General features: G+C 38.0%; 1 protein-coding gene across 5 annotated transcripts in view; it reads right to left on the reverse strand.

Moving 5' to 3' along the window:
* TAFA1 (TAFA chemokine like family member 1) overlaps positions 1–13,449 on the reverse strand; it is a 286,245-nt gene that overhangs the window by 34,063 nt on the left and 238,733 nt on the right. For all 5 annotated transcript variants that reach the window (XM_085516244.1, XM_085516242.1, XM_085516243.1 and 2 more), the window contains one exon: positions 2,252–2,392. In XM_085516244.1, the coding sequence (XP_085372370.1) occupies positions 2,252–2,392 (141 nt within the window). The remainder of the gene's footprint in view (positions 1–2,251; positions 2,393–13,449) is intronic.

Consider the following 13,449-nt stretch of genomic DNA (forward strand, 5'->3'; position numbering starts at 1 on the left):
GAGGAGAGGAGAGGGAAGAGACATGAGTTGAGTGTACAAATCAGTTTCCTGCTGTCACTTGCTCATTGCTGCTCTCTGGTTCACCCACTCAGCTTGATTGGTGCCACAAAAGAAAACCTTATCCTATTCAGAAAGGTGACATCAATTTTGCATGAAGATTAAGTCACAGAAGAATGATGGGTGGACATTACAGTCCTGACTCAAATGTGATAGTGTTGGTATAACCTTCACTTTTGATGCTGTTGGAACAAAGTTATTTTAAAGCCTGTCTGAAGTTATCAGACCTCAAACAACGCTAACATTTGGTAGAACCACCAAAACTCAAGCAGCCCTCAGCCATGTATTTTAAGGAAGTGTTTTGAGAAGTAACAAAGCAAAAGCAAAATAAAAACAGCCTTTTTGTGTTTCTGTGTGTATGGAGCAATTCTGTTTGCAAATCTCCCAATAAACAGTCAAGCAATGGCCTTGATGTGTTTTCTGATGCTATTTGGAATGAGAAACACCAAAAATTTTCTTCTGATCCCATTAAGTCACAGTTTGGCTAATGGTATAAACAGGGCAAGACTGAGATTCAGTTTTTTTTATACACACAGCTAAAGGCAATCATCACTACCAATATGAGTCAGACTGCTGACATGGTATCTCTTGGTTCCTCAAACCTCAAAGGTGGCTGACCTGTTTAGCTGAGAGCATAGTGCTGTTCCTGAATGTCCCCAGTAAAATAATGAATCCAAATAAGTTTTCTGAATGACGGATTGTGGCTGGAAATCATGCGCACTGTAAAACCCAATGTGACTAAAATGTGCCCATTCTTTCACTGCAATAGGTGAACAAGGTAACAGGTTGTACATGACCTTTACATTTGTATGTAAAAAGGAGACAGCAAACTCCAGATCTTCATGTGGGTAAAAGTATTGCTATCTACAGATCTCTGGCAGGAAGTTTTTTGCACCAAACAGGTCAAAGATCTGACTTAACACCATTCAGTATGTCAAAAGTCACAAAGCAACGCCTGGGATAAAACAAAGGCCAAAGGAAATGCCCATTCTATTAATTTTTACAAGCAACATATTGAGCTTTTGAACTGTTCACCAGCCATCCTCAAAAGACGCAATGGTCTGACTACAACAACTGAACTTGAAAGGGGAAGACATTTCTTTGTAGTTCACATTTTTGGGCTTTGAAGTCACCGTGAATCTTACCAGTGACTTCAATGGAACTAGCTTTGCACTTTTATATTAGTCATTGTTTTATCCTTCACTCCTTTCAAAATTCCAGACAAAACCATTTCTTTTATTGTAATCCTGACAAAGCAATTAGGCTCCAGTCCACACCTGCACCCAGCTTTCTTTTCTTAACAAGGCACTCTTTGAGCTCCTGTCTTCTGAGCCGAATTGTAAGATATGAATTAATGGTGTCTGTTCCACCCAGTGCCTCTCTTTCTCATGACTTGCTGAAGAACATGAAACCTTGCAAGGCTTCTACAGCTGATCTTTAGTTAAGATCAGTGGTAAGTTTTACCTATGGTTGGGTTTTTGTTTTTTGTTGTTAGGTTTGTTGTTGCTTTTTTTTGTTTGTTTGTTTTTTGAGTGGGCTCAGCACAAAAGGTTCCCCTTATCGAGTTAATTAAGCAATAACAAAATGACAGAATGTGGATTAAAGTACAGTCATTCAGAGGTCCATTCATAGTGAATTTTCAGTTATGAGTTCAGAAACTGAATGGCATACCCAGCCTAACAAGGTACAGATTACTTAAGACTTTGAAAGTCTTTTTGAAATCATGCAATATTTTATTTAGTCTTTAACATATAAACCAAACACATGTTCACCACAAATATCAGGTTCTTATCCCTTGAAGGCACCCCCAGCCTTTTACCTCCTTAATACTGAATGTAAAAACCTCAAAGCTTTACAGACAAAGTCCTCCAGTCTACATTACCCACTGATTCTTCTGTCTCACTTCAGGTACGCTTGAAATGATACAAGAAATAATTCCATCCAGTTACTTACTAAGGACTTGATCCTGCCACAATATCTTTTACAGTGATCACTGGCTGTACTGAATGCTTTACTCATATTTTTGTGAGTACACCTTGGAGTGATCCATGTGCACAATACAGGTTTCCTGTTGAGCTTCAGACAACACAGTAAAATTCCTATGTGAAAAAATTCCTATGTGAAATATGTAGGCTAGAAGCTATTTACTGGACAGTACAGATACAGAGATATATATACAAGAGAAGCTACTTGCCATCAACACAGGAAGGTCTGTTTCGTGTTGTCCCAGCCACTTTCCCAGGTAGACAGGAGCATTTTACTGTTTGTGATCTTTCCTCAATTCGATTCTTATTACAGCATCTGTGTGCTGCTATAACTTCACACGTTCCTCCTTCTGCCAGAAAAAAGAAAAAAAAAAAGAAAAAAAAAAAGAAAAAAAAAAAAAGGGAAAGAAGAAAAAAAGACAGTATTGACATTCTGATTAGGAAGAGCAGAAGTGGTTAATCAAAGCACTTGGCGTGCTACTGTCCATATCTCTGTATGGCTTCTCTACAGCCACAACTACAATGCTGCTTTTCTCCCATTGTGTGTGACCCTTACTAAGACAGATCTTGATATACTTTTTATATGAAATGCAGATTAATGTCCCTCTAGAGTAGATATTTTTTCCTGTCATGTATTAAAAGCTTCTCTGAGATCTGCAGACTTCTGAACTAAGAAAATGGAGTAAGTCACAGTCTGGGCCTGAAGAAATGCAGATGACTTACTACCTATGTTGCATGCATAAACAAAATAATTTTTGGATTCTTTTATGCTTGAAATACAGGAAGACCTTTCTCCCAAGTATTCTCTTGTACAAAGACAGGAGTTATAGGCATCCATCTAGAAAGAAACCTTTTCTCCAAGTATTTGCTTCTAAGCCAGCTCACAGTGCATGGTAATAAGCCTCTCCAAAGTAGACAGTGGTGCAACAGCATTTCCCTCCACTACCCCACTCACAAAATGGGCAGTTTCAAGCCAGAAAACATTGTCATCACGGGCAAGGATTAATTTGTCCTCTCCTCATTGCCCCTTATTATTATTTGCAATAATTTGTTTCGGTGGAGTACACAAAGGAGTGATAGGCAGAGAAATGAAGCCATAGGGTTCACGAATCCCTGGTGTCTGTGGCACATGCTATGCACAGAACTGAACTGTCCCTGTACCACTCCCATTAACCTCAGCAATGTAGTGCAAGGATTGGCACTTTGGCACTCATTCTTCTACTGAAAAATCTTTGAGAGCTTTGAGAGAGTGGGTAGATGCTGACCCACATCTGGATGTGAAGAAGAAATTTGGCCTTCCAGGATGAGTCAGTGCATCACAGTTTGTGAACATGCATTAACGTACATGAGCTTGGGTTGCAAAGTCTTGGGGTCAAGCACTGATGAGTCTGTAAACTTGAGACAAGACTGCAGAAAATAATCGCCTCATCTGGCAAGAAATGTTGCTGCATGTACTACTCATCAGGTGCCTTTGGTCTGCTGACATGGGATTTTTGAAAGCCAATAGGTATCACAGAAGAGAGATCTCAACAATTCCGAAAGCTATTATCTGACAAAAGGTCATTTAGTTGGCTCTTAGGAGTAAGAGGAATTGTGACAATCAGTTCAGTCCCAAATCCTTGCATTTTTCTAAGAAATAGTTCTTCACATAAACTCCCTGTTCCCCCATCCAAATCATATTGGAAGCCATAAAAACATTCTCATTGGTTTGACTCATCTTATGGTCATGTCCTAAGAGAAGAAGGATTTGTGATTTTATTGATTGCAAATATAACAATAAAAATAATGTACGTGGTAATAAGCATTTCTAATTTTAGATTATGTGTACTATCTGGTAGATATCTGTGAATAAACTAAATGCTTCATTTTCTCTATTAATTTCCTGTATGAGTACTAATAACTACATGAGCTAGTCTTTCTCATTTGATTATCTATTCAAAATAATGGGTTGTGGTTGATGAGCTTTATAACACCTTTAATTGTAATGTGGAAGCTCAAGTTGTTGCAGCAGTAAAGAATTTAACTCCAAGTGCGTGGCTGCACAGGAGTTGGAAAACATAACAAAACTATAAAAGCAATGTAAAAACCCCTTTTGTTACCACTGGATCATTATGTACATTAATTGGAACTTTTAATTGTGCCGTCTATAAAAATATAAGAACATACCCACAGTGATGCTACTGCTAGCACTAAAGATTATGCAATGCATTATGAAGTTTTCTCTGCAGTGTTTGTTTCTTGGATGGAAACGTCAGCAGAACCGTAGCTGCAAATATTTTCCTCGAGCAAAAGACAAATATTTTCCCCTTACTTCCATTTGTCTGGTTGCTTGAGCTTCTCAGGTTTAATATCAAAGATTAATTTCACTGAAACCATTCTATGGGAGATGTAGCATGGAAGTAGAAACCTCACACGCTGCCAAGAGGTGAGCTGTTAATAAAACTACTACTTAAATAGTGCACAGAGAACATTTTGGACTTCATGCTGCAGAACACAAAGATTGTTTGTGCAGTGTGGGTGCATTATGACATTTGTTCTCTCGATGCTGTTTGCTGTTTGGGTGTTGAAATTACATATGTCGACTTTTAGTTAAAAGGGAAGGAGAAAAAGATGTTGTTCACAAGAAGCATTGCATTTGGAGAGTCAGTACATTTTGTTCACCTGCCTGGAGCTTGACGCTGCTTACTAAAGATCTCCTCACATGAGGAGTAAATTTTATTGAAACAAAACTGATACCCAATCAAAAATGACATCTCCAGTCCTGCTGATAAGTATGAATTTCAACCCTCAGGGCACCCTTTGAATGTTGGAAACTGGAACATTCCCCCCTCAGTTCCATTACTGTCAAGGAAATGAGTAGAGATTCCAGAGCACATTATTTTTCATTGTCTTCCTGGTTGTCATCAGCAGATCTCTGACAAATCACAGAAGCTTGCAATATGCTCAGTGCTTATATTATACATAAAAATATACATCTCATAGGTATATCAGCTTGCTTTTTAAACAAAGAGAGGAAACAGCACTCTACGACATTTTGTAGTGCCTACCAGGATTGACTTGGATGGTAGACAGAAAATATATATATATTGCACAAATGTATTTCAAAATTGATAAGACTTTTAAAGAACATGGATTATTGAGTCCAAAGTTCTCCATGGGAGCCATTCCCATCTGTTACAAAGGAATACTTAAGGATTTAAATAACAATGAGAATTATTGACCTGATAGACTGAGTGCAGTGGAAATTCCAATCTTTGTCACAAAACAACAGAAATAACACCTTTTTTTTTAACAGTTCATGGTCTGCTGAGCTAATGCATCTTCTGTCTTTGTTTCTACAATAATGGCCTTATCCAATTCATTTAAGTCAATAGGGGATTTCCATTGATTTTAAAAGGAGAGGAAAGCATCCTAAACACATCTCAGTTAAGAGTGTTCTCAATGTCTTGCTGACAGCTACATCCCATGAGGTGGCTGTTTAGGTAAGAAGGCAAGAGAAATAGCTTTGTTTGGTTGCTTATTTGCTATTTCCCCTCTTCCAGGAAAATGGGAAGATTAGAAATGCATAGGAACTCACAAATCAGGAGCAGTTTTGCTCTTTCTTCAAGAAACTTCGGAGATGAACAGAAATGTGCTGACATGACTTACATCTTATTGACAACAGTCATTAGCAGGACTTGATAGGAAGAGCAGATGATCACTTCTGAGAACTCAGTTCAGGATGCCCTGAAATTTGGGAATTTGCAAGAGAGAAAGAATCAAATTCTGGAAAGGAATTTGGATTACCAAGGATTGCAACTGTCCATGGTATAATGACCATCCTCATATGTCCTAGCTTCCTGGATGTCTTTATTCTGCATAAGTTAAAGTATTAATGTGTAGACATGACCTATCGTTCTTACTGCAAGACAGGGACAACTGTTTGCTACTGCCCGCAAATGGATTAATTCTAATTGGAAGACACCTAACTCCTGAAAACACATTCATTTTTTATCTCCGTTATAAAGCCACCTTGAGTTTACACATCGCAGAGTGAAATATTTTATCGTTAAGTATGAACCTACAGTGGATGGCTGTGATTTAAAACACCTAATCAGCTACAGGCGCTGAGTGCATGCCTGGCAGAAGCCAAGAAGCCATCCTCTAGTCATCTCTGTTCTTTATATCTCTAGCTGAGAGGTAATAATAAAAGCATATTTTGCACTTCAAAATTATAACTTGCCTCTGTATTCTAGCAGAGCCTGAACTTATCAGTAAACAAACATAAAAAAGGAAAAACAGCACTACTGATTTGTGTTATACATTGTGGAAGTCATTAACTATGACTCAGGTAGCAAAACTTATACGTTCTCTCTTTGACAGTGATGACAATTTAATAGTATTTGACTCTACTGAGTTGCACTGAGCATCCTGCAGCAATGAGAAAGGTTGTTTATCAAAATGATAAACATGTTTTCATTTCCTTCTTGGCTGCATGTATGTGATCAGAAGTCTAAGACCATCAAGAATTCACTTATTCTGGCCACCAGGCAGACATTAAGCTATTCAGGACCATCTGTGCTTGAAATGAGCTCTATTTAATGGACCTTCCTAGGGCAGGTCAGTCATAATGAATGTGTGTGTGCATGAACACTTGAGCAAAGCAGCACTTCGGTGAGACTTCTTGGGTTGTCTGGCAGAGGCACAGGCAGCTGATAGATCAGCCAGGCCTTTCTTTTTGGGGTCACATGCCCAGTGATTTTAGAATTCAGACCCTCTGTTGCATTTGTTTCTATCTCATCTTCAATGCATCACGCAACCTGATTCAGCTGAAGGTGGTTACGAGAAATTGTTTGTTTCATGCAGAAAAACAATGATACCCAGACAACTTTATATGGTCTGCTGGTCAGATTCTGCCCTCTGTTACTCCATATACAGTAACCATAGGAAAACAAACAAAGGAAATCATGCGGACCAGATCCAAACAACATTTCCAGATACCTTACTAGAAATATGACCAGATTTGATAGCTGTACTTATTTATACAGCCTCAGTTAGGTCTGTGTTCCAGTGCTGTCATCCTATGTGAATTCATACACCCAGTGACATTCTTCTGAAAGTGCTTAAGTATATGCAGATACTGCTAAGCCCAGGTGGGAGTCACAGAAAACTCTGAACAGAATTAATGTCCTTTAGAGTGAGAAGAAACCAAGAACATGACAGCAAAAATTCTTCAGATGCTTACAGACACACTGCACAAGTGCTTACAGAAACCAATGGATAAAAAAAATGGCACATTTGCCACATCACGTCTTTATACAAATATCGTAGAGAAAGAAAAGGTAATGCTGTGATGGTTTCTAAAAAGGATTCAGATTTGGGGGCAGCAGTTTGAAGTTTGCAGTTTGAATAAGCTTTGGAAACTTCCCAGGTGTAATTAATACATTCATACGCTTTAATCAAAATGTTTATGCCAGCTAATGTGCCAGAACCACAGACTACACTGCGCTCAGGGGAAAATATCATATTTTACTTTACTCTAAGAAATAATAAGGCACTACTCTATTACCTACAAAGGAACATTTTTGCTTCTAACAGCAATGCGCATACAAATGGAAAAACAAAGTCCCCATGCTACTCCATGAGCCACTTCATCAGTGAACAAATAGAAAACTCATCATAGCCCCAGTGCAATTATACTCCCATTTTTATTTTACAGATCATCCTCTGACACACTGTTTCTGCTCCAGAAAGAGAAAGCTCAAGTTTACAGGACACATTTCTTCACATACAGTGACAATGGCTGCAGAGTATGCAGAGCTCAGGGTTGCTATTCATTTTGATGAATGTGAGGGAGGATAACTGCAGCTCAGCTGCTGGAGTGCCACCGAGTTACAGAACACTTGAATTAGGCCCATGAACGTTTAATAACACAAAGGTACCCTCAGAAATAAAACTAAAAATGAATGAAAGTAAAAGATTGTAGTGTTAAGCCAGAACCCAGGCTTCTAATTCATATTTAATTCTTGCCCATTATGATAACTGACATAAATAGATTCATGGGCTACTAATTATATGCAGCATTGCAGCAAGGGTGGTATTTGTAACTCACTGCACGTGTCCTCCTGGTTATACACTGCATTACTTTTGCCCTGGGGATCAGAATAGGCTGCAGCATTCTGTTTCCTAAATTTATATTTATATTTTCATTAATATTCAGTATTTTCTTTGTCATTATGTGGCACATATATTATTTTCAGTGTGGAGCACTCCATGCAACACACACGATTCCCACTGTGAATCATTAAGTTTTAGGTTGGGATATCATTTTTGTGAATGTTGAATGTGAGAGTTCTGGAGACAGAGGGTATCTCCTGCAATGAAAATGCTATTTGTTTGCAAAAGATCAGAACAAGTATTTCCACGAGGAAGTCATAAAATTTGGATTCTGACAGATTCACATCATCAGGTTGGACACTGGAAAAAAAAACTTCAAGAAAGAGAAGTGAGGAAGTAGCACGGGCTGCTTGGAGGTGTGATGGGTTGGGGTTGGACTTAGTGATCTTAGAGGTCTTTTTCAGCCTTAATGATCCTGGTTCATTTCAAGATGCTACCAAGGCTTCTTATGACGTCTGGTCATTTTCCTGGTGGATGGTGCAACTTGCCCTCTTGGTTCAGGGCCCTAATTCCTGTATCACTGATACAATGACCATAATTTCTCATCAGACTAATCCTCTTGGTTCACACTGACCTGTGGCACATGCGATCCAAGTCTGGACATGAACTGCTGGGCAAAACAGGTCCTCTACAGCTGGAACAAATTTCATAGGAGGTAAAAGCTCTGACTGATATTAGAGTCAGAATTCAAAACCTACGAGGGGTGATGTGCATTCAGCAAAGACATCTATGGTTATTTACTGTGCTCAAAGTCAATTTTCTAAGAACCTTTTTGATATAAAGGGCCGTTTCCATGAAATCCAACTTTCTTACAAGAAAAAATGAATTCCATAACAACAAGAAGCATTTACTATCTTTAAAGTATTTTGTTCAAAGGAATGTTAATATTTCATTTGAATACTAACTCATGACTTGTTGTTTGGGGTTTGTTTTTTGTTGGTTTTTTTTTTTTTTTGCATTTGCATTTTACTTCCCATTCAGTATAATAGTGAAAGCAGAGATATGCAAAGCTCTAATTAACACATGGATTTGTAGCCTTTTATAATGTTTTTACTAATGCTCTCCCATCAGCCACAGGAGGCTTTTTATCTGGGAGATTTACAGATTCTTACACTTACACTCGGAATAGACTCTGATCCGCAATAGCTGGTTTATTCACAGAAATTAAAAATAAGGAGTTTTTGAGAAGGAGTTACAGTATGGATTCTACTCTCGAATTCACAAAGAAAACGCAGGGCACACCAGTGTATAAGATGTGGGTGGATCTAGGGCAGGCTTATGGATTTCCATATCAAACCAATATACACACTAGAGAATAGGTCTTTCTACTAAAGAGCCTTGCAAATTGATCTCCTGAGAAATTCACACAGGACATTATTCTTATGCATATTTAAAAAAAAAAAAAAAAAAAAAAAAAAAAAAAAAGAATAAAAAAAGAAAAAGAAATCTCTTAAAGATGAATCAAAGGAAAAACTGTATCCAGGAAAACAAGGCAGGCTTCGAGCAGCTCCTGCCTTTGGCACACTGCATTTCAAATGGCAGCGCAATAACCAGTGCTGGGCGCAGCAGGACAACAGGACAGGATGGGCTGGGGAGGAATGCTGATGAGGAGCTTGTTTCTAGCTTTTAAGTCAAGTTGTTGGTAGGCTTGATTATGATTCTGCATGCCTGTGTACTGTATGCTCATGTCTAAATGACAGAATTTAGGAGAAAATCCCACCTATTGCGTGCACGTGCTTTTCCTGATAGGCAGCAGAGTGCAAGCTATCAGGCAGTGTTGCCTGCAGAGGACCATGCATGAATCCTGTACGTCTGATTGCTTTTTTGTCACAGGGAGTGTTGAAAGTGAATTGTAATAGGTACTATTAGCATTCTTGTATAGATGAACTACAAAAGGCAGAGATGTAACCCACGAGGCAGCCAAGAATCCAACGTCCTCTTAGTGGGGATCTTCAGTCTTTTAATGAGATTTTTCTACTTCAAAGGGAGATCAGCTTACAGCAACTTCAAGAAATGAAGGCTAGAAATTAGAAGTTTTGGCGGGATTTACAGCTCCTGAATGACATTAAGAGACGTATCTAAAGAGACGGGACTTCAACAGCTCAGAAAGAGAAGAACATTATTTCTGAGAAAACTTAAGTTTGATACAAAAAAAAGTAATAGGCACCATGACTAATTGTCACTGAATTTCTGTATCGCTTGTACATGGGATTTCTTTGACAAAGTGATGTCGGCCTGGACAAGATGAGCAGAAAATCTTGAGTCTTTACAGAAATCTTGCCTTCTGTTGCTTGAGTGCTTGGCAGAGTTTAATATTTGATTCTTCAGAGTGGATCTGAAAATATAATATGGGGAAAATAGATGAACTATGCCAGCATTCAGGCAGTGCTCCTTATATAACTTAAACTGCAGGCAGCAGTATAAGCTAGAGATAGAAAAGACCTATGATGCTAACAAAGCTGTGGATAAATGAACTATCTTGCTATTGACTTCTCCAGGTCCCTGCCATAGTGCAGAGAAAATCCATATTGGAATTAGGCTTGAAAATGTCCTAAAAGAAAAACTGAGGTGAGCCACAGAATATTGCAAGGCAATCCAAAGAATGGATGTCAAATGGAATGAGTCTTACTAAACAGACACGGTGAGAGATAGGATAATACTCATTTCAGACAGAATAATTAAGCTGGTAAGAAATACATGATTGAGGAACAGATGTTGTTGAGAGATGAAAATGGAAGTATGTATGAAAAGCAGTTGCTGGGTAAGTTCTGAGATTTTACTCCATGCCTACTGTGTTTCCAGATCTTCAAAATGACTGACCCTTTATTTATTAGCTTCAGCCTATTCTCCAAACCAGCAAAGAATACTCCTTTTCCCATCCATCTCAAAAGAGACTCCAAATGGCTGTTGTTATATTCATAAATTATCCTCTGCATGTTTCATATAACGCTAGAAAATCTCTCACTTAGGACTTTTTAAAAACACTGATATCAATATAGAGCAAGTTAAAAGAATATCAGTAACTAAGTTTAAAATCCAGACTTTCAGTGGAAACAACATGAAGCAGGGTTCTTAAACTTGTCAAAAAGCAGAACCACGCGATTCTACACAGTTTGCCTTTTGACATGATTGCTGTAAATAAATTCATCCCCAGATAATTTTATCCACTAAGGTGATTAGCCTATGGAGAGACTATGATATGTTTACTGAGCAGAGTAACATAGTTTATGGTAATGTTCTTGTCATGCTTTAAAAATGTGCTAGGTGGTTTTTATGAAGTAGTTAGATAAGGGGTGGTGAAAGTAATGTGAACCATAAAGAATGTACAGTGATAGAGAGCCAGGAATGCATAGATACTAAGGACAAACTGATATAGAGAATTATTACCAGCACAGAAGCTGCATTAATCTTCCAAAGAATGGCAATAAATAAAATAACAAGGAGGCAAAGGACTGAGAGAATCTGACCAACATGTGAAACTGAGGTGGTAGAGTGGCATCACAGGGTAGTCATTTTAAATGGGATCTCTTACAGACCGGTTGTCTTTCTATAGTGACAGTAACTTTTTTTGTCAATGGGTTTGACCACCTGCTAGAAAATTCATGAATAAGAAAACAAAGGTCCATAAGTTACAGCATATGTAATGAAAACGTCATTGTACAGGTTCTGTGTGACATGAGCAGGAGCAGTAAATTCTATACTCTGTTGCAGTCATTTCTCAGTGGATGAGTGTGCACATTATTCCACCCCATATATTCCTAGAGCCGTTCATATTGTTTGACCAGCAGCTGGTCTGACACTTGAGTGGAAAACGATCCCTTTTCCAGGAAGTGCAATAGTACAGAGAGACAGAGGGTGGAAGTGATGGACCAGAAACAATCAGCTGGCTTTGCGCTGGAAAGTGTTTTACACCATATATATTATCTGTAGGAGAAGAACCTAATATTCTGCAGCCTAAGGAATTTATAGCACGTTCATTACTGAACTGTATTTAGTTAAATACTTAAGGAAATGTTACAGCCTGGATAGGTGAAGAGCAATATTTTAATTTTCAGGCTAATGTACGAGAGATATAAATTGATGAGTTTTAAACATTTCTTTGTCAGAATAATCTATTTAATCCAGACTGAAGCATAATTGGTCTGTACCAAAACAGGTCTGAGTATGAGGGAGAGATGCAGAAGATAATGTGGGATTCAGCCCTCACTCCTCTCAATTTCGTTCTCTTTATTGTGGCTGCTTCCATAAGAAGCCTTAGTGGAAAGGTGGTTGCCTCCTCTTCAAAAGCCTTTTGCAGATGAGGACTATGGGAAATATTTTGGTTTTTTTATAACTCTTGCTTCTTTTTGTTTTGTTTCAGCAATGTTAATTTCAAACAAAACAAGTCTGATAGATTTTCTCATTTCCCAAACAGATTTAATCACTCTCAAGTTTTCATTTCCCCTATATTTTTGAGTAGTCTCTAGCTGCCTTTTATCTCAGGTCTCCATGTTTTGATGTCTCTCTCCTCTCTATTGCTGTTGATGAGCAATATTTTATTTCTTGTCACCTTGATTTGCTCTGTCTTTCCGCTCCAGCTCTCAGCACACAATTCAAACCATGATTTATTCGAGTTCTCTCTTTTTACCTTTTTTGTAACTGCATTGAATGTTTCTCTCTTTGACAATTTCTTTCTCGTCTCTCTTGAAGCTCCCAGTGAACAACACAATACAATACTACCTCCTGATAATTGATCATCTGGCTCCTGTTCAGATTTGTACTGCTTCTTTGAATACATGTGCAATTCAGTTCACTCTGTTCCCTTATAATACAAATACAAAGGGCTACATACTTGAGTGGAAATACATGAAGTCTTGTGAGCACATAATTTCCTACTTTCAAAGCAATGTGTGATACATTACAGTGTTGGTTTGAAATTCATATTAATTTATTTTTTTATTAGTAAAACAGCAGCAGTGTGCACAGAAGCAAAGAGGCCAGGCAGAATATGTGGGTATTTTTCTTCCTCCTGTTTACCCATGGTAATGATGAGTATTCATCCAAATACTATCTCTGAGAGTTTGAGGTAGGCTTTTTCTTAATTAATAGTTGCCTTTTCAACAGATAGATATATATATATTTTGTAACAAAAACACTGTTTGTAAAAAATATTGGCACTTCATAGGCAAACATCAATAAATTTCAAATCCAGAACAATCCCTATGTTTCAAAGGGATTATTATTCAAACAGTTCATTTCTTTTTAGTGAATG

This window comes from Coturnix japonica, chromosome 15 (assembly GCF_054131305.1).
Source record: "Coturnix japonica strain WE chromosome 15, WE-NBRP24, whole genome shotgun sequence".
Taxonomy (NCBI): Eukaryota; Metazoa; Chordata; class Aves; order Galliformes; family Phasianidae; genus Coturnix; species Coturnix japonica.